Source organism: Dipodomys spectabilis, unplaced genomic scaffold (genome assembly GCF_019054845.1).
Source record: "Dipodomys spectabilis isolate Male_0828 unplaced genomic scaffold, ASM1905484v1 ptg000342l, whole genome shotgun sequence".
Classification (NCBI taxonomy): Eukaryota; Metazoa; Chordata; class Mammalia; order Rodentia; family Heteromyidae; genus Dipodomys; species Dipodomys spectabilis.
The window spans coordinates 1,942,828-1,963,894 of record NW_024871019.1 but is presented as its reverse complement, the minus strand read 5'-3'; the positions used below and the strand labels follow the sequence as shown (position 1 = coordinate 1,963,894).

The following is a 21,067-nucleotide window of genomic DNA, read 5'->3' as shown; positions in this document are numbered from 1 at the left end:
ACAGGACTACGCCACCTGTCCGGCCCGCCCCGTGAACGCACATCCTCTGATAGGCCCCGCAGGGAAGTGCTCACCTCGCTCTCTCCATCTTGTTCTCCTCCTTTAGCCATGTGGGCATTGACTTCTGGAGCTGATTACAACTGTCCTATGTGCTCACCTGTGCATATACTCACCCACAGTGCACACACAAATATCACTGTAACCAAGGAAACCAAGAGCTGAGAGGTGACATGAATGACGGGAGAGAGAGACAGCCTCAGACCGGGGTGGAGGGAGGAAGGAGGCCAGGCTAGTTTATTTGCACATGACACATCGTCTCAGAAGGGGGTGACTGATGGGAGACACTGCGCGTAGATGCAGAACTCCATCCCCCTCCCCACACCACTGATGGATGCCAACAAAAAATAGTTTAAAAAGATAACTTACAGGGCTGGGCGTGGGGCTGAGTGGTAGAGTGCTTGCCTAGCATGCATGAAGCTCTGGGTTCAATTCCTCAGTACCACAGACAAAGAAAAAGCCGGAAATGGAGCAGTGGCTCAAGTGGTAGAGTGCTAGCCTTGAGCAAAAGCAGCTCAGGGACAGCGCCCAGGCCCTGAGTTCAAGCCCCAGGACTGGCAAAAACAACTTGCAAATGACTTTAGAGATCATCTATAAAGACTCATAGGTGCTGCAAAAGCAGATGTCCCATACGTTTCCTTAATAATCAGAATAAATACTGCACGACAGCAACAGCTTGGGCTACACTGACATATACATGGGTGGAACCAGTTTGGAAAATTGGTTGCACACAGCATCACGGTGTCACCTGCCTGTGTTTGATCTCCAGCTACAACAACACAAATACTTAAAAACTTTTCAAGTTGCAAAAACAATCCAAGAAAGCCTACACATTGTCAGACCTCAAAAGTTATTTCTAGGGGCTGGGAAGGTGGTTCAGTGAAACAGTGCTGGCCTCACACGCATGAGGCCCTGGGTTCAATTCCTCAGCATCACATAAGCAGAAAAAGCCAGACGTGGCGCTGTGGCTCAAGTGGTAGAGCGTCCTCACCTTGAGCAGAAGAGCTGAGGGACAGCGCCCAGGCCCAGAGTTCACGCCCATGACGGGGAAAAAAATTTTTTTTTTCTAAATCTCCCGTTAGCTAGGATGACGTAAGAAACCAACATATACCCTCCACCTATGAGAGCCAAACCCTTGATCAACACCAAACCCTGACAATGCACACGGCAGTGCTTAAGACACTGGATGATGCCAACAGCAGGAACGTGCAACTGTGGTGTATGTAGCCATGTTATGAAACAGCCCCGATGCTCTAGAGTGGACGAGCGGTCCAAGGCACTGCGGTACATATACACAAAGGAATTTCACTCGTCTTTCAGAAAATGTCATTTTCAGGGAAATGGATGTTGCACCCAGAAAAATTACATTAGGTGAAGCAAGTGAGGCTCAGAGACAGATGGCGCATATTCTCTCACATGTGGCAGTTAGAGCTAATACACAAGTATGCATGATATATATGGGGCTCTACGCATGTACACAGAAACAGATTAACTAAAGGATGGTACACTAAGTAAGTCCAAGGGTGCAACTCCCTTGAACAACCAAAGAACCATTTAACAAAATGGACTTCAGAAAGCAGAAATACATTTGGGGGGGCGGGGAAGGAAGAGGGAGCAAATGCAGTCATTATACTCGGTGGACACTATGCACACTGCTTACAGATACAAATGCAACTGTGTAACTTGAGGGATGGGACATTCACCAAGATGGATTGCACTCACCTGACTTCAACTGAAACCCCTTTGTACCACGACTCAATAAATATATATTAAACCACCACAAGGCATGCGGCAGAAAACTAAGAAAAGAATGAATCAAGCAATGACATGTAAAAAACTCAAAATAGGGCTGGGAAGGTAGATCAGTGGTAGAGTGCTTGCCTTGCACGCATGAGGCCCTGGAAAAAGCCCGAAGTGGCGCTGTGGTTCAAGTGGTAGAGCACTAGTCTTGAGCTGAGGAGCTGAGGGACTGTGCCCAGGCCCAGAGTTCAGACCCCCCGAAAAACAAAAATAAATCGTGCCCAAAAGTTGTAAGCAAAAAAGAAGATATGTGATTCCACTGATATAAAATCGATAAAGTGAAATTAATCTATGGATGGAAAGCAGATGAGCTGGAGCCTAAGGATGGGAGAGAATAGTGAAGGACTGGAAGTTAGAAAACTTGGACAGAGAGGTATGTCTACTGACTGTTGCAATGAATTTATAGGCATATGTTTATCAGACTGTTACCTAATTGCATATGCTTTATATATCATTTACATGTCTGTTAGGCATCAAAACGTTGCTTCTAAATTAATTCATAGGCCAGGCAGGCATAGTGATGCATGCCTTCAATCCCAGCAATTTCGACAATAAAAATAGGAGTATCAGTCCAAGGCCATCTTTGGCAAAAACATGAGACCCGATCTGAAAACACTACACAAAAGGTGGGGGCATTGTTCAAGTGGCAGAGTGCCTGTCAGAGACGTGTGAGCTCTTACCTCTGCCTCCAGCGAACGGGGGTTACAGGTGTGCAGGCCACTCCCAGCTTCCAAACCCACTTTGTACCCAACAACCCTCAGCATGGGTTCTTCTGCGACGAGGCCTGCTTAGAAGCGCAGCTGCAAGTTAACAGAAGCACGATGCTTAAGTTAGAAGGGATGGAAGACGCTGTCTTCCACCTGCCCCAGCAGCATGCCCGCAGGCTTGTCTGCTGCCACTGACTTCCCAGCCCACCACAACACTTCCCGGAAATGCTTACCACATCCTAGCAGCGATGATGAGAAATCAAACCCAGCCTGCTGGGTCTGGGAGGAGCACAAGGCGGCCCTGCAGTGGCTCTCGTGGATGTAGCGTGCGGCCCTGGCTGGGGTGGGGGTGGGGGCTGGCTGCTGGCGTGGAGAAGCGGGGAGGGGCGAGGACAGCGCTGTGGATGGGGTCGGGCCGGGCCGGCTGGGGCAGGGCGTGGGGGTGCGAGTAGTCTTGACCTTCGCTGTGAGTAGTGCAAATAAGTCAACCAGCGCTCAGATTTGGAAAGTCTTTACACAGTTTATTTGAAATCTTATATCCTTATAAAACTAATTACAACAAGATTGCCAACTGGACACTCTCAGCAAGATTTCTCTCTCTCTTACCCTGGGATCCAAGATCCTGCCCTAACACAAAGAACACACTTCCTTCTTTCTCTTTCTTCCTTTCCTCCCTCCTGCTCTGAATGGGGACTGCTCTAAAGAATATCTTGACACCGGTGCCAGGAGCGCAGAGGCCCTTCTGGCTGGGATTCCTCTTGCCTGATCCAAAGGCCATTAAGCCCTGAACTTAAATCCAACTTTTCTGTCATCTGCAATCTCTCTCTCCCTGGGTCTCACACACAAACTACTTTAAAATGACCACAAACTGTAAAGCACTCAAGAATTAAGAAATGATTACAGGATCTAATAAATTACTTCAATATTTCAATAACTTAGCAGCTATTTTCTGTAGAAGAATTGTAAGGCTAATTTAAAAAAAAAACACATAATATGGTGAAGAATGACCCAAATACTAAGAAAAGGATGAATTCTGGAGACTAATACATTTTAGAACTCTTGTCTTAAAATAAGATCAGTTCTGTAATGCTTAGAAGGTTAGGAATACAATTTACACAGTAAAAATGATTTGGTTTGTTTTCAGTATGAAAGTACTTTTAATTTCCTTATTGCAGGTACAATGGCATCCAAGTCATCAATTTCTGTAACAGAAAAACAAGAATAAAGAACAGTAACTTGAAAGTGAAAGCTTCCAGCACACAAGGTGGTGACGGCACGGTGTGGGGCACGCGGGGCTCTTGTCTGACCGGGGCTGCGTGTGAGCCCGCCTTGGCTCAGAGCCCCTTGGGGTGTCTGGTCCAGCATGAGCCCCTAGCACCCTCAGCAGTGGGTGGTGGAACCGCTTGGCACGGCCACCTGTCTCATGTGAAGCCCGTGCCCTGAGGCGCGCCCCACGGGAGGTCCCCACTGGCCTAAAACGCGTGAGCCATGCTGCCGAGCTGCCTTTAGCTTCGGTCAGAACTCGCCTGTCTGAACTCACCACAAAATATCACGATGCGGGAGAAGGGAGGGTTTGGTTCTTATCTTTGATCGTGGAAGGGATACTCGTTATTACTGGTCCCCTGACTTCTGTTCCTCACTAGGTAAGGAAACTGCCTTCTAAAAGAACCTCACAGAGACCTCGCCGACCTGGGGGTTTTCTCAGCCAACCACACCACTGACACGAAAAAGAAATATAATACACAACCTAGATCCATACCTGGCTGACAACCAGATATTGTCAATAATATAGTATGTCAATAATATGTTGTCAATAATGTTGTTGCCAATAATATATAGTATGTTTTGTTAAACAGGAACTTTCCCAATGTTTATTTTTTGCCTTTCCTTATTTAATGCCTGTCCTGGGGCTTAAACTCTGCGCCTGAGTACTGTCACACCTCCACTTCTAGTTTTTAGGTGGTTAACTGGAGATAAAGAGTGTCATACACTTTCCTGTCTGGGCTGGCTTTGAACCATGATCCTCAGTACTCAGCCTCCTGAGTAGCTAGGATGACATGCATAAACCACCAGTGCCAGGCCAGTATTTCAGTTCTTTTAGGTGTGTGACCAGGACTCAAAACTCAGTACCTGCCTCTTTTGCTCACTGGCTAGTGCCCTTCCAACGGAGCCAGGCCTCCAACCCCCAAGATTTAATGTTTAACTCCAGAATTTTAACCTTGATCACAATGCAGAGTTCATCAGCCAAGAAATTTGGCATTCTAACGCACATGCTCTCCTCCAGGCTTGTTGTGTAAAGATGCCCATGAGGAAGCTTGTACCTGTCCCAAGTCGTAGCTATCCTCACAGTACCAAAATGGTCACTGTGTTGTATTTTTGTTTGTCAGTGGTGGGGCTTGAACTCTGGGCCTGGGCACTGTCCCTCAACTTTTCAGCTCGAAGCTAGCACTCTACCTCTTAATCCACAGTGCCATTTCAGGTTTTCTGAGTGGTTTATTGGGAGTCTCACAGGACTTTCCTGCCCGGGCTGGCTTTGAACTGAGATCCTCAGATCTCAGCCTCCTGGGTAGCTAGGATGACAGGCGTGAGCCACCAGCACCTGGCAAAATGTTCACTATTGAAGCATGCAATCTACTGACCACAGATCCAGTCAATGATCATCGCAAGGAGCAGAACCCTGCTTTCCCTCTGCGGACAGGACTCAGACACCTGGCACCTGGAGCCCACAAAAGCAACCACAGAGCCCCTCAGTTCCCTGGCTACAGACAACGCTCGGAGCTCCTCTGTGTTCTTATTTTCTACCAAGGTCAACTTAAGCCTCCCACTATCTGCCTACCAGGCATCCTTTCCTTTTCAAAAGTCGAGGGCTGACTCGTTTATGTACACACTCATCTTCCAATGAGCACTGTACAGAGCGACTCAGGGCTGGGGCTACAGCTCATGGTGGAGTGCTTGCCTACACACAGGCCTCGGGTTCCATCCCTAGAACCAATAAACATGCACACACGCATGCGTGCACACACACAGAATTGATCTTAATAAAACACATTAATTTTACAGCCACAAGAAATTACATTTAAATAAGAAAGCACCTCTCTCTGGCCTCAGATTCCCGCAGGAGACCCTCCGCCGAGGGCACAGGGCTTCCCCTACCACTTTTTTTTTTGTCGGTCGTGGGGCCTGAACTCTGGGCCTGGGCGCTGTCCCTCAACTTTTCAGCTCAAAGCTAGCACTCTACCACTTGAACTACAGCACCACTTCTGGTTTTCTAGTGGTTTACTGAAGAGTCTCATGGACTTTCCTGCCTGGGCTGGCTCTGAACCGCGATCCTCAGATCTCAGCCTCCTGAGTAGCTGACAGGCGTGAGCCACCAGCGCCCGGCCCCCACCACTTCTTACACCACAGAGTGAGACAGGGCCTGACAGAGTAATGCCATTCCAATGGAAAGTTCCAGACAAGGCAGCCCCTGCCTATGAACTCTCACACCAAGTCTGGGTGAAAACAGTGGCCCGGGTAGTGAAGGTGCGCCCCTCTCGGAAACCCATGCGCGCACATCCTAAGATGTCGGCCACAGCCAGTGGAGTCTTACCTAAGACTTGTAGTAGATCATTAATAAAAGCCTGAAATGCCGGGAAAAATTCCTCATGTTCTTCCAACTTGCTGATAATGCTGTTTAAGAAATGCACCGTTTACACCACGTTTCCCACTGAGGGTCCCCGTGCCCCCCTGCAGTGACGTGGCTGCAGACACTGCCCCAGCCAAGACACCGCTGCCACGAAACACAGCCTAGAGCCGCTGCTGCAAGCTCTGCTCACCTCCTTAATATCTGCTCTTATCTTTTGGGGATCAGTCTAAATGTCTTTTAAAATGCCTTAAAGACTTTTTTTTCCCAGTCATGGGTCTTGACCTCTGGGCCGGGGCGCTGTCCCTCAGCTCTTCAGCTCAAGGCAAGCGCTCTACCACTTGAGCCACAGCGCCACTTCCGGTTTTCTGAGTGGTTCACTGGAGATCAGAGTCTCACGGATTTTCCTGCCCTGGCTGGCTCTGAACCGTGATCCTTAAATCTCAGCCTCCTGAGTAGCCAGGATGACAGGCGTGAGCCACTGGTGACCAGTCTAGTTTTTTTCTTTAAACACCTACTTTTATGTTAGTGAAGCCTAACCCCCACCCCCAAAACCTTTCCCATTTGCCTCCTATCAAATAATTAGCAAATATCCATGGTAATGGCTCCTGGTCTCAAGACAGTCTGCAGGATGTATGTGGACTCCCTGGCCACCTCCCATGCACTTGGGTTTACCATCTATTTTCTTTTCTTTCGGTCGGTCGTGGGGCTTGAACTCTGGGCCTGGGCGCTGTCCCTCAGCTCTTTGGCTCAAGGCGAGCGCTCTACCACTTGAGCCACAGCACCACTTCTGGTTTTTGTGGTGGTTCACTGGAGATCAGAGTCTCACGGACTTTCCTGCCCGGGCTAACTTTGAGCCGTGATCCTCAGATCTCAGCCTCCTTGAATAGCTGGATGACAGGCGTGAGCCACCGGTGCCTGGCTTACCATCTATTTTCATCTTCAATATGCTGGCACTTTGTCCATCCATAAGAGCTGGCGTTATTTAAAGTGTGCCATTCCGAACAGGAAAGGTAAAGTAACGTAGGAGGAGTTTGCAGGACTTTAACTATGCTACTTCAAGAGTGGTGGATGATTCTTTTTTTTTTTTTTTTGGTCAGTCGTGGGGCTTGAACTCTGGGCCTGGGCGCTGTCCCTCAGCTCTTCAGCTCAAGGCTAGCGCTCTACCACTGGAGCCACAGCACTTTGTCTGTTTATATGGTACTGAGGAATTGAACCCAAGGCCTCATGCATGCAAGAAAAGCACTCTACCACTGAGCCACCTTCCCAGCCCTGGATGGTTCTTTTCACACAGTACCTTTGGAGGTCTTCAGGTCCTAGCACGCGCTTCACCTGCTCCTTCACGTCCTCGTGAAGCAGCCTGCACAGCCTGCCCACCGTGCTCACCAGCACGCACAGCGAAGACGAGCTGTCTGTAGGGGAGGAGCACTGTGCGGTGAGCAGGCAGCTATGCTGTGTGTGCACACCCCTGCTCCTCAGAAGGCCTTGTCCAGAAGGACTCCTAAGTTTACTCCGAACCCCAAATCCCACAAGGCTGATGAATAAGCCCAAGAACTCTGGATAGAGTGGGTTTGGGTCACAGCTAAGGAACAATGAGCTGAGAAAAACTCTCATATTTTCTTTTGCGTGTGCCAGTACTGGGGCTTGAACTCGGGCCTGGGCGCTGTCCCTGAGCTTTGCTCAAGGCTGGCATTCTACCACTTGAGCCAGAGCTCCACTTCTGACTTTTTGCTGGTTAATTGGAGATAGAAGTCTCATGGACTTTCCTGCCCAGGCTGACTTCAAACTCTGATTCTCAAATCTCCGCCTCTTGAGTAGCTAGAATTATAGGTCTGAGTCATTGGCACCCAGCAAAAATTTTTCCTCTGGTAGGGTGGCCCACGTCTATAACCTTAGCACTCAAGAGGCTGAGATAGAAGGATTATGAGTTTGAGGCCAGCCTGGGCTACACAGTGAGCTCCAGACCACCCTGAACACTGAGCAACACTTTTCCAAAAAAATAAAAATAAATAAAATAAATTACCCTTTGTTGACTCAAGGAGAGCAGTTTTCAAATGGGGACCGACAGGACAAAGGCCCTCACCTAAATTTAAGAGCTCCTGGAGGTTTCTCACAGCGTTGCTCATCTCCCCCAGCCTCGTGTACACTTCGTTCATCCTCGGGTACACTCCGTTCAAGGACGGCACGTCGAACAGTTTTTGGAAGTGGGAGACAATAGCGTGCAGCATTTGAAGGTTCGGCATTTTGCTGTCCTGTTCAAAAGGGGGCAGAAAACGCCATGCACATGTGTGCACACCCTCAGACCTTGGCTCTCGTGGAGAAGAGCAGCCACAGGAGCCCCGAGTACCTGTCTGTCCTTATTCTCCACTTCCTCCAGCATGGTGTCCACCATGAGCAGCAGGTCCTCAACTCTGACACCTTCGTTCTCGCTCTGCTTTCTGAAGTTGTGCCACGGGACCAGCTCTGCAGACAGCATCTTCAGGGTCTTGTACAAATCCTTTATGACAAAACACACTACATGGTATGATAAATACCCATTTTGACAGCTGGTCTCAACAGCAACACTAATACAATCCAGCAAGCCATGCAGGCTGGAGACATAGATATGTAGCATCATCACCTTGGTGAAGGTTCTTAAAACTCTGTCAGCCTGACCTCCGGCTCTTGATCATCCTGGCCTCACCAGGTTGAGGCTGGATTGGCCTCAAACTGAGAAACTCCTGATCTCTGACTTCCAAATAGCTTCGATTACAGACATGACCACCCTACCCAATGCAAATAAACATTATAAACGCTAGAATTGAAAGATTAAAGATATGGGGGGAAAAGTCTCTCCGCAGTACGATAAGGATACCTTTGTTACACAACCTTCTACCAACAGGTGCACTTATAAATAAAGTGATCTATGGTTTAAAAAAACCCAATTTTACAAATTTATGCTGGAGAATCAGAGTATTACAAAGCTAGGCTAGAAGCACAGTTCAGCGTAGACTGTCTGAAGTATAAGGGGACTGGGTTCAACTCTCAGCACTGCAAAAATGACACAGAAGTATGTATGTACTCACATACGTACACACATATTCATAACACAATGTCCACTTAGTCCATTCCTTTTATGGCTGAATAATATTCCACTAAGAGTAGCCATCGTTTATATACTGTTGGTGGGAATATAGTGTAGTACAGCAAAAACCTAGGAACAGAACTCCTATTTGATCCAGCATTCTTCTATTAAGATAGATGCATCCAAACCAAATAAAGTTAACATGTCAAAGTGATCCCAGCACTCACACATTTACTGTGGTATTTTTTGCAATTGCTAATATATGCAATCAACCTTTGTGTCCAAGACAAATGAATGGACAAAGGAACTGTGTGTGGAGGGTATACAGTAGGTATTATTCAGCCATAGCAGACTAGAATTCTGTCATTTTGAGTCATGTAGATGGAAATAGAAGGCATTATGTTAAGTGAGATAAACCAAACTCCCAAAGACAAACACCACGTTTTTACTTAGAGATGAGAGCTAAAGAGTGACCTTCCTCCAGGGAGAATGGAGGGGTGGCTTCCAGAGACTTGGAGGAACACTGGGGAGAAGAGACAGAAGAGGGTGAGGAGCAGGTAGGGGGAGGGGGGATGGAGAGGGGGTGAGTGGGGGGATGGAGACGGTGGGAGCAGGCGGAATAAGGAGCAGGCGGAATAAGGAAGGCTGACAACTCTGTGTTGTGTGGTGCAGAATGGCTAGTCCCTAGAGAAGATGCTGACTGCTCCCAACTTCAACAAATTACAACGTGGGAGGTGGAGCACGCCGATGGCTCTGATCTGACGTGGCGCACTGTAAAATGTATTGGAATACCAGACTGAGCCCGTGTGTACAAGTACACGTCAATAAAATAAAGCATAAATGTAGTAACATTCTATAATGTGTGTATGGCCCATCGCTTACGCACTCACCCTTCAAAACAATCCTCTTTTCAGTCAAACCCAACCTAAGAAAAATATAATCTTGGGCTGGAAAGGTGGCTCAGTGGTAGAGTGCTTGCCCTGCATGCATGAGCCCTGGGTTCAATTCCTCAGCATCACACAAGCAGAAATGGCCAGATGTGGTGCTGTGGCTCAAGTGGTAGAGTGCTCGCCTTCAGCTGAAGAACCAAGGGACAATGCCCAGGCCCAGAGTTCAAGCCCCATAACCGGATTAAAAAAAAAAGAAAAGGAAAATATAATCTGGGGAAGATGGCCGTATCTAACCAGTTGCTACGTTAGAGAGGCCTCCAAGACTTATGCCTAGACTCTGCCTGGACGCAGAGTCTCTCACGTGGAAGGCAGAAGCACAAGCAGGCACTGCACTGGCTGCCCTGCGCATGCTCAGAGTATTCAGATTACACAGCAGACTCTGCCTCTCCTACACAGAAAACAATGTCAGCAAGAACCCACCACCACTGCCCAGCACCTCTTGGGGAGAGGATCAGTGGAGCTGTGGCTCAAGTGGTAGAGCAGCAGCTTACACAAAAAAGCCAAGGAACTGATGTTTATTGCAGCACTGTTCGCAATAGCTAGGATATGGAAACAACCTAGGTGCCCCACCACAGATGAATGGATCCAAAAATTGTGGTATCTATACACAATGGAATATTATGCAGCCATTAGAAATGACAAAATAATGGCATTTGCAGGGAAATGGATGGAGCTAGAAGGAATCATGTTGAGCGAGGTAAGCCAAGAACGAAGAGACAAACGGTACATGGTCTCCCTCATAAGTGGATGCTAAATCCAAAAGGTTAGGTGATACGACAAAACTAACAGGACTTAAGAAACAAAGAACTCCCGCTCATCTGGTTGAACCACTACTAAATATCCTCATGCTGCTGATCACAAATATGGTATATAACATGTGAACACTGTTATATATTACAGACTGTGGTAGACAATTTGCTCCAGGGAAGTTAGAATGAACTTGTGACTTTGAAATTATGTAATCATTTAATCACAATCAAAAAAAAAAAAAAAGAACCTTGGGGAAGGGAGGGAGGGAGGGGATGGTAGGGGGAAAACAATGGAGGGGGTAACAATGTTCAAGAGGAAGTGTACTCATAACCTCACTCATGTAACTGTAACCCTCTGTATAGTAGCTTTACAATAAAAAAAAAAAAAAAAAAAAAGCCAAGGAACTGCACCAGGGCCCTGAGTACAAACCCCAAGACATTCTTACACTTACACACACACCCACATACACCACAGCTTCTGCAAAGCAAGAGACAATTACTAAGAGATGGCCTACAGATTGAAGAAAATCTTTGCTCATATTCATATGACAGGGGAATAATATCCAGATTATTCAATGAGCTCAAAAATTAATCACACAAAGACCAAATAATCCTTGCTGGGGGCTGGGGGCTCACGTCTGTCATCCTAACTACTCAGGAGGCTGAGATCCGAGGATTATGGTTGGAAGCCAGCCCAGGCAGGAAAGTGTCTGAGACTCTTATCTCCAATGAACCACCCCCAAACCAGAAGTGGTGCTGTGGTACAAAGTCGTAGAGCACTAACCTTGAGGAAAAAAAGCTCGGAGACATTGCCCAGGCCCGAGCTCAAGCCCCATAACCAACTTTAAAAAAAAAGGAATACAGACTAAATTCCAAATGAGATTGTAACTCACCCCATCAGAATGCAATCATAAACACAATTTAAAAAATGAGTGCAGCCCAGGACACAGGGAAAAAGGACTCAGCCTGTCACACACAGTGTGCAGCCACTAAGGAAACCAGTGTGGAGGGGCTCAGAAAACAAAGGATGAAGCCTCCATGAGCTTCTATACACTAGCGACACTGCCTACAGCATTCCCTGCGACGTGCAGGTCTAGAACCAGGCTAGGTGCCCAAGCCACACCGATGAGTAAAGAAAATGAGCTGTATGTGAACTGTTAATCACCTGTAAAAAAACTGAATTACGTCATTGTTCAAGAAAATTGAAGCTGGTCATGGTGGCTCACACCTGTCATCCTAGCCACTCACGCAGGAGGCTGAGATCTGAGGATCAAGGTTCAAAGCCAAGCCGGGCAGGAAAGGCCGTGAGACTCCTATCTCCAATAAACCACTCAGAAAACCGGAAGGGGCGCTGTGGCTCAAGTTGTAGAGCACTCGTCTTGAGCTGAAGAGCTGAGGGACAGCGCCCAGGCACAGAGTTCAAGTCCAACAACCACCAAAAAAAACCCAATAAATTGGAGAACATTATGTTAAGTGAGTAAGCCAGACTCTGAAAGGTATCACACTTGACTTTCATATGTAGAGTCTAGATTTTAAAAATAGCCCCCCCCACAAAAAAAAAAAAAAGCCATGGAAATAAAATAGGAGTACTGGGAGAAGAGGATGGGGTGTAGGGGTTCAAGAGAAAGTGCTAAGAACTATCATCAGAGTTACATACAGATAGGAAAATGTCATAAACCTATTACTGTGCACAACTAATGCACACTAGATATAAAAGGAGCAAGGTTCCACTTTTGTTTTGTGGTGATCGAACTCAGCGTCTCCAACTTGTCAAGCAAGCGGTCCACCACTAAGCCGCAGCTCACACCCCTTTCTGGCTCTAGTTTTGTTTTTAAATAAGTCATAGTGTGAGGCCAGCCTCACACTACAATCCTCCTGTTTCAGCCTCTCAAGCAGCTAACAGCCGTGCACCACCACCCTTATAGTTTCAGACAAAATCAACAGCAGCAGCAGCAGCCATGTCCTGCTAAGAAAAGCCACCGAGTTCAACAGACTTGCAAACAGGTGAAGAGCATTCATGTCTTACCTTTAGGGATGTCAGCTCATCTGCCCACATTTCTATTATTGGAATGAGATGTTCAAATCCACAGTCTTGCACAAGGTCTTTGTTGAAATTTGGGGCTCCTCCTTTGCTCTGCTTGTAAATTATTACTGGAGTTCTGGGGTTGTGAATAATGGAGTTGATGCTACACAGCACCTTTAAAAGACACAGTGTTTCCTGTCAAAACACTTATCCCAGGTATTAATAACTGGGTGTGATGGTACATGCCTGTAATCCCAGGAGTCAAGTGGCTGGGGCAGGATTGTGAGTTCAGAGCCAGCCTGCGCTACACAGTGACACCCTGTCCCAACAGAAAAGGACCTTCAAGGAGACTGACGCTTGCCACGCTGTGGTAAACCTTATTAACATGGTTCAACAGTTCCAATGAGATCCAAGAAATCAGTAGCTCAGTTGGTAGAGTGCCAGCCAGTAAGCAGGATCATCAGATACTGAAGAGAGTTCTGAGAAGATCCAGAACCTTCCAGAAAAACTAAAATCTACCTTAAAACCACCCATGTAATGAAGCGTAACCAGCTGGACATCCTTGGCTAGTCTCTATTTTCATTTCTGCCCCCTCACACTTAAGCTAGGTAGGGTATTAAGAGACCTTCAGGCGAGGGTCGGGGTGGAGGAAGTCTAAAAAGAAGTCCCAGACACACCATGGTGTGCTGGTCTTGGCGAGAGATGCCTGGCTGTTAGAAGCGCACTGGGGAAGACGTGTGAGACCACACAGGACCTATAGAAAAGCCTGCTGTTTTCTCCTCCCCCATAAAAGCTCACAATAAACAGGTCCTCCGAGAATGCAGCCTCTGGTGTTGGTTTTTTGTTTTGGTATAGCTTAGGAGAATGTGCTTGTTCACTTCAGTTCTATTATATAATTCATCTAGGAATACTTTTTTTTTTTTCCCCCGGTCCCGAGGCTTGAGCTCAGAGCCTGGGCACTGTTCCCCTGAGCTTGTTTTGCTCAAGGCTAGCACTCTACCACTTGAGCCACAACACCACTTCTGGCTTTTTTCTGTGTATGTGGTACTAAGGAATCGAACCCAGGGCTTCATGCATGGTAGGCAAGCACTCTACCACCGAGCCACCTTCCCAGCCATGGAATACTATTTCAATTGAGAAAATAACTAATGCTCTTCCGGTAAATGAACAATGAGGAGACCGCGCTCTTCCTGGGTGGGCTCTATCTGCATCCGTTAGCACCCAGGCACTAGTGCTAGGATGCACCTACACGAACCAGATCATGCCCTGGCTCAGTCTGCTCTCCACCTCCAGCCCTTTCCTGCAATTCTGGGCAAGCCAAGGCCAGCGCAGGACCTGGAGAAATGAGGGAGCCAAGAGGGAGCTGAGCACCCCTCCAGGTACAGTGCTCACAGAGAAGCAGGCTGAGCCTAAGGCAGAGGACACAGCAGGAGGGAGAAGCTGGGGACTGGATGAGGCTGGGACGTCTTCCCGGCATTTGAATGTACTTTCTTCCAACTTCTTATTATGAAAGCTTTCAAAGGAACAGAAAGGGGGCCCTGTTTGAGCATTCTCCAGAGAAAAGAACCAACAGAAAAATGTGTGCAGCTATGTGGCTGGCTTTATCTTGGCAGAATCATGTTTAACCCAGGATCCCGACACAGTGAGCCCCATCAGGCTGATTCACAAGACTGATGGTCAGGAGCTCCTTGTGGTCAATACTAGATCCAGCAGCTCACATCTGGCCATATTTGCTTGCTCTATCTATATTTTTAGTTGAACTACTTAAAGAAATACAGACATCATGGTTCTTTTAAATTTTTTTTTTATTTTTGTTTTTTTTGAGTCAAGAGTCTTGCTATGCATTTCAGGCTGGTCTTGAGCTCACTGAGTCACCCAGGCTGGCCTTGAACTCATGATTCTCCTGCCTCTATCTCCCAAGTGCTGGGATACAGACGTGTGCCTCTGTGCCTCGAAACACCGAGACTTTACCCTCAAATAGCACATCTCTCCTAAAAGCAGGGCTAACCAAGTCTATAAACGCACAATACCACATGGCCAAGTCTATAACCTCATAATACTCATATGGCTAGTAACTCTCTAATATTGATGCCCGAACTGAATTTTAAGTATCTTACTGTGTATGCTAATGTAACCACAGCCCACATATGTTGAGTTCTCTATTGTATATCATCGAAAGACAAGCAAAAGAACCCCAAACAGCATGTTTAAAAAGCAAAGCATAAGGCCTACCCATTTTTCAATGTCTAGTGTTTTGTTTAAAAAGTACAACCACATTTTCCTCTGCAATTGTTCTTCAAGCTACAACTACCATTTGAGCCATACCTACAAACCTTTTGTCGTTTTTTCCTTCAGATAGGAGCATGATTTCTGCCTGGGCTGGCTTGCCTGAGATCCTCCTGTTTAAGCTCCTAGCATAGCTGGGATGGCAGGCATGTACCACTGTACTCCATTTTTTTTCTGTTGAAATGGTGGGGAGGGGGGCAGATATTCTCAGAAACATTTTGCTTGGGCTGACCTCAAACTTCAACCCTCCAGATCTCAGTCTCCCAAGTAGTCAGGATTACAGGCATGAGCCTACTGCATCCAGATCATAATTCATAAAGTTAATACAACTAGGGTTTATCTCAATAGGATTTTTTTAACCTGAAAAATTATTTCATGTGTTTTAAGAACATGGCCAAGAAAAATGTGAAAATACTGGTTTCAAAGGGTATCAAAACCTACAATAAAACAGAGCTTAGAACAAATATAGAAGAATCTAGGAATCCATTTATACATACAGAGAAACATGACGGAAGTGTCTTTCAACCCAGTAGACAAAAAAATGGGAAGGTGACTCAGTGGTAGAGTGCTTGCCATGCACACAGGAGGCCCTGGGTTCCATTCTTCAGCACTATATAAGCAGAAGCTGTGCTCAAGTCGTAAAGCACTAGCCTTGAGCTAAATTGCTGAGGGACAGCGCCCAGGCCCAGAGTTCAGGTCCCATGACAGACCAAAAAAAAAAAAAAAAGTGGGGGCTGGGAAGGTGGCTCAGTGGTAGAGCGCTTGCCTTGCATGCCTGAGGCCCTGGGTTCGATTCCTCAGTACCACATAAGCAAAAAGAAAAAAGCCAGAAGTGGCGCTGTGGCTCAAGTGGTAGAGCGCTACCCTTGAGCTGAAGAGCTGAGGGACAGCGCCCAGGCCCAGAGTTCAGGCCTCACGACCAGACTCTCAAAAAAAAAAAAAAAAAAAAAGTGGTCATCAAGAGACTACAATTCCCATACACAGAGGAACCAGGCATGGGGGAGTAAGATGGGATTGGGGCATAACTAGCTGAGCACTCAAGCTATCCCCAGGAAAGACTCACTGCTGATCAAGAACACACAGGAAATAAGGGGAGCCAGAGATGAAGACTTAAGTAAAATCTCTTAATGTTCAGATATTAGTAATTAATTCAACAGTTAAAAACCCTAGGTAAGCCAGGTACTGGTGGCTCATGTCTGTAATCCTAGCTACTCAGGAGGCTGAGATCTGAGGATTGCGGTTCAAAGCCAGCCGAGGCAGGAAAGTCCATGAGACTCTTATCTCCAATAAGCCACTCAAAAACCTGAAGGGGTGCTGTGGCTCAAAGTGGTAGAGTACTAGCCTTGAGCTGAAGAGCTCAGGGACAGTGCCCAGGCCCAGAGTTGAAGCCCAGGACTGGCAAAAAAAAAAAAATTAAAATTAATGGACAGGCATTTCCTAGTCATTATTCCTCAAATGATACCTTCCAGCTGCTTACAGTGCACTTCCCTTACACTAGGTCCTACGAGGACTGGCAGGTGACATGTAAGTATCACCTCTATTATATACAAACACTATGGCATTTTTAGGTGGGCTTTTGCAGAGTGTGGTGTCCTGAAACCGATTCCCCCCAGATGCCAAGGGCGGGCAGCACAAGCGTTCCTTACCACATGATGGTTTATTACACTGCCACAGAAAGCAAGGTCCTCACAACCACCATTCTTTACAGTAGCGATTCAATACCTGAAAGTATCTCTGGTCAACTAGGGCTGGTTGATGGTTTTCTTTGCTGGGCATATCTTTTCTTTCTGTGTCCTCAGTCTTTTTAGGACTGATAAGCTCTTGTAATCTAAAGAAGAGGGGGGAAAAGTCAAGATAATACAAGATGTTTTCTGAGACACTAGATTAAAATGGGCAACTCACTGAACCAGCTGGCCTCCTAAGGGTTTTGTATCATTTGACTTCTATACAGGCAGGCTTTAAATGAGCATGCACACACAGAAAATGCATGTCATATTGTCCTCCCAACAGACCTCAAATCAAAAGGCATCCCTGAACACAGAAGGGACCAGACTGAAGAAGAAAACTCCAATCACCCTCCAAAACAGCAGCACAGGGAAGAACTACAGTAGAAGAGGGGCACGGGCTCCAGGCCCAGTATACCAGAGCCACACTCTGCAGTGGCAGGACGCTGGCTTGGGTACCAGAGCAGCCATATCCACACAGCTTGGCCTCGCTTTTCGTTTTCTACTTGTGGCAAAGGAGACTACAGTGACCTGTGGGCTGTCAGGAGAATACACAGACCCAGAGAACACTGTGCCATGGCTGTAAGGACTCAGAAGAAAGGACAGACCAGAAGCCTAAGACTGAACGCTCTCCTTCTCAAAACACCGCTGCAGACAGGCTGTGGAAATATCCTCCATTCCTCCTCAGACCTCCAAAGAGTCTCCAAATATTGTATAATTACCCCCTCTTCAATTTCAATGTCATCAGTTTTCAGCTGGGACACCAACCCACTAAATGGACCCCATGACTTGTGAATGGGTTCTGGCCTGACATTTGTAAAACAGACTAGTAAAATTCTATCCTGTCATGTTTAGCGGCTCTGCACTGCTCATAGGGTCTGGCCGTATCCAGGCTGGCCTCAGCCTCCTGAGACATCAGTAGTGGTATCCATCATCCAGGCTTCTTCCTGATTCACTTTTCACCCCAGTTACTATTCTTTTTTGTTGTTGTTTTGTTTTTGTTGGTTGTGGGGCTTGAACTCTGGGCTTGGGCGCTGTCCCTGCGCTCTTCAGCTCAAGGTGAGCACTCTACTGCTGCTTGAGCCACAGCGCCACTTCCAGTTTTCTAGTGGTTTATTGGAGATAAGAGTCTCACAGACTTTCCTGCCCGGGATGGCTTTTGAACCGTGATCCTCAGATCTCTGCCTCCTGCGTAGCTAGGATTACAGGCGTGAGCCACCGGTGCCAGGCTACCCCAGTTACTATCCTAGGGCTCTGCACTGCCCTCAGTGACTGTTCTCTGCCCTCTGGCAAGTATATGCCCACATCAAACCAGCTAGCAGAACTAAGCAGACAGCCTCCTTCTTCCAGAGCTCACAATGCTTCTCTACTGGACTCCCTATCTACATCCGTCATTTATAGAGACTGTCTGGAAGCAGCACCATAAACGTATTATATACGTAGAATACAAAAACACACTGAGAAGCTAATATGGCTTTTAGAGAAAGTACAAGCAAACAATCTGAATTTAACTACCATTTAACCTTTTACTAGCCAGTCACTGGAATACACAACTATAATCCTAGTACTTGGGAGGCAGGGGCAGGAAGATCTCAAATTCAAGGTCAGCCTCAACACAGTAAGAGGACCTCTCAAAAAACAAATCTAGCTGGGCACTAGTGGCTCATGCCTGTAGTCCTAGCTACTCAGGAGGCCAAGATCTGAGGATCGAGGTTCAAAGGCAGGCCAGGCAGGAAAGGCTGGACTCTTACTGCCTCAGGGATAATCCAAACTCAAAGGGAAAGAGAAGAAACACTGGCAGAGGATGCCAAGACCAAAATGGAACCCAGACACAGAAAAGGATGTGAAATTTTCTTAAAATAGGGTGAGAGGGCCCTGGCCTACACACTCACAAAACTCTTCCCTCCCTCAGGCTGCAATGCTGCCAGGTTACCACTGTGTGGCAGTACTGCAACCTCTAGGCTGTACTGCCAGGGTGTCCTCAATTTTCTTTTCCATCTCTTGTTTGTATTGAAGGTCTGTTCTCAGACACTCCCCACCCTCTTATCCCTCCCTCCGCCCCCTACCGCCCCCCCCTCCATTCATCCCTTTCCCCTGAAAAACAAAACAAAAATCAGAAGCCTGTGGGCAGAGATTTTAGGCAGAAAGATGGTCACCCTGCCAGCATCTGGCTGGTAATCACCTAGGGCCATGCCACAGGGGAAAAACAAAACAAAACAGAACCCAAAGAGCCAGCCCTGGTGGTCCTGTATCTTGCTTATGTTATGGCAGTGAGTGAACAAAAGTTGCTAATTTCAGTTTGGCTCACTTGCCCAATGGATGATTAGAAATCTGATTAAGGATCTGATTTCTACTCAAGTTCTTCTACTACCCCCCACATAGCAAGGGCAAGTGAACTTGTTTCCACATGTAGGTACTGAGAAATTTCCAAACTATAAAAACATCGGCAGGCAGCAAGATATTTAAAGATCGTGTTTCAAAACTAGCCGGAGCAGGAAAGTCTGAGGCTCTTACCTCCAGTTAACCACCATTTGAGCTGTGGCTCAAGTAGTAGAGCCATCAGCCTTGAGCAAAAAAGTTCAAGGAGTGTCCCAGACCCAAAGTTTAAGCCCCAGGACTGGCGCAATAAACAAAGAAACAAACAAAATGCTGATAACAGATATATCTTGGATAAAATATAATTACTTAACACTTTTCTTAAGGGCCTTTTCCAATTTCTTCACCTGTTGTTTATAAAGTCTTAATTCATGCTGTGTTGGCCTGTAGAAAAAAAAAATCATATGGAATACAATTTAACTTTCTAAACAAAATGACAAATGGATTCAATAAACAAAACAGTGCTGTATTGTTTATTGTCATAAGCAAGCATACTGAAATTCTTAAAGTATTTCTGATGAAGTACTTATGGACATTAGGATCTTTCTTTTGTACAATTCCTATTTAAAATTTTTCTTTCACTTTTGTTGTTAATCTAGAACTTTGTTGTTGTTGTTGGTCGTGGGCTTGAACTCGGCCTGGGCCGCTATCCCTGAGCTCTTCAGCTCAAAGCGAGTGCTCTACCACGTGAGCCACAGTGCCACTTCTGGTTTTCTGGAGGATCATTGGAGATAAGTCTCACAGGCTTTCCTGCCCTGGCTGGCTTTGAACCATGATCCTCAGATTTCAGCCTACTGAGTTGCTAGGATTACAGGCGTGAGCCACCGGAGCCCGGCCAATCTAGAACTTTTTATCAAATATACAGATTGAATCACAGAGAATACTATATCAAATCCTGGTGTATCTACCACCCAGCTTTATCAAGCTGGAATATTAGGGATCAAATCTTTGAAGACTAAGACCTCCCTCTACCTAAACGCCACGTGTCCTTCCGTTATGTCATCCCCTGGCTCCTGTGCCACAGGGGGATAGTATGCACTCTCTTCTACCTTGCCTTTTATTCCCAAGCACCTTCTTAGTCCTTCCTATGTATTCACACCAACAAACACACACTGTCCTACCGCAGCTCTGCAGACTTCTTATCAATGACCACAACAATGTTTAGCCTTCGACAGGGGGCCAACTTTGTGTCTAATGGCTCATAGCCAGCAGGTGGCGCTGCCTTGCATTGCTTTGCTTGGGTACCTTTCTGCTGGTTCTAGATTTCCACTGATTTCTCCTGAATTTGAGGAGAAACCCACTGGTATGAGACAGTAAGTAACACAGTGGGCATTTAAAAACCATTAAGACAGTAAATTTTAAATGCTTTCACTATAAAAAATTACCAGTATTTGAGGTCATTGGTCTGCTAATTAGCTTGTTACATTCATAAATCACATTATTTTATACCCATATATATATATACATATATATGCACACACACACACAAAACATAACTTTACCAATACACATATATAAGAATATATGTAGTTGTATTCAAATATGTAAAATGTATGAGATATGCAAATACAACTATAATTTGTCAAGTTAAATTTCATAATTAAAAAATGCTAAGTTAAAAAAGGAAAACCTATGGGGCTGGGAAGGTGGCTCAGTGGTAGAGCGCATGCCTTGCATGTCAGAGGCCCTGGGTTCGATTCCTCAGCACC

General features: G+C 46.4%; 1 protein-coding gene across 2 annotated transcripts in view; it reads right to left on the bottom strand.

Moving 5' to 3' along the window:
* Window positions 1-3,069: 3,069 nt before the first annotated feature.
* Cep70 (centrosomal protein 70) overlaps window positions 3,070-21,067 on the bottom strand; it is a 33,106-nt gene continuing 15,108 nt past the window's right edge. For both annotated transcript variants that reach the window (XM_042665762.1, XM_042665763.1), the window contains 8 exons: window positions 19,668-19,742; window positions 16,981-17,086; window positions 12,976-13,146; window positions 8,534-8,683; window positions 8,270-8,438; window positions 7,484-7,598; window positions 6,154-6,233; window positions 3,070-3,766 (listed from right to left, as the gene is read on the bottom strand). In XM_042665762.1, the coding sequence (XP_042521696.1) occupies window positions 3,705-3,766; window positions 6,154-6,233; window positions 7,484-7,598; window positions 8,270-8,438; window positions 8,534-8,683; window positions 12,976-13,146; window positions 16,981-17,086; window positions 19,668-19,742 (928 nt within the window). In that variant the 3' untranslated portion in view covers window positions 3,070-3,704. The remainder of the gene's footprint in view (window positions 3,767-6,153; window positions 6,234-7,483; window positions 7,599-8,269; window positions 8,439-8,533; window positions 8,684-12,975; window positions 13,147-16,980; window positions 17,087-19,667; window positions 19,743-21,067) is intronic.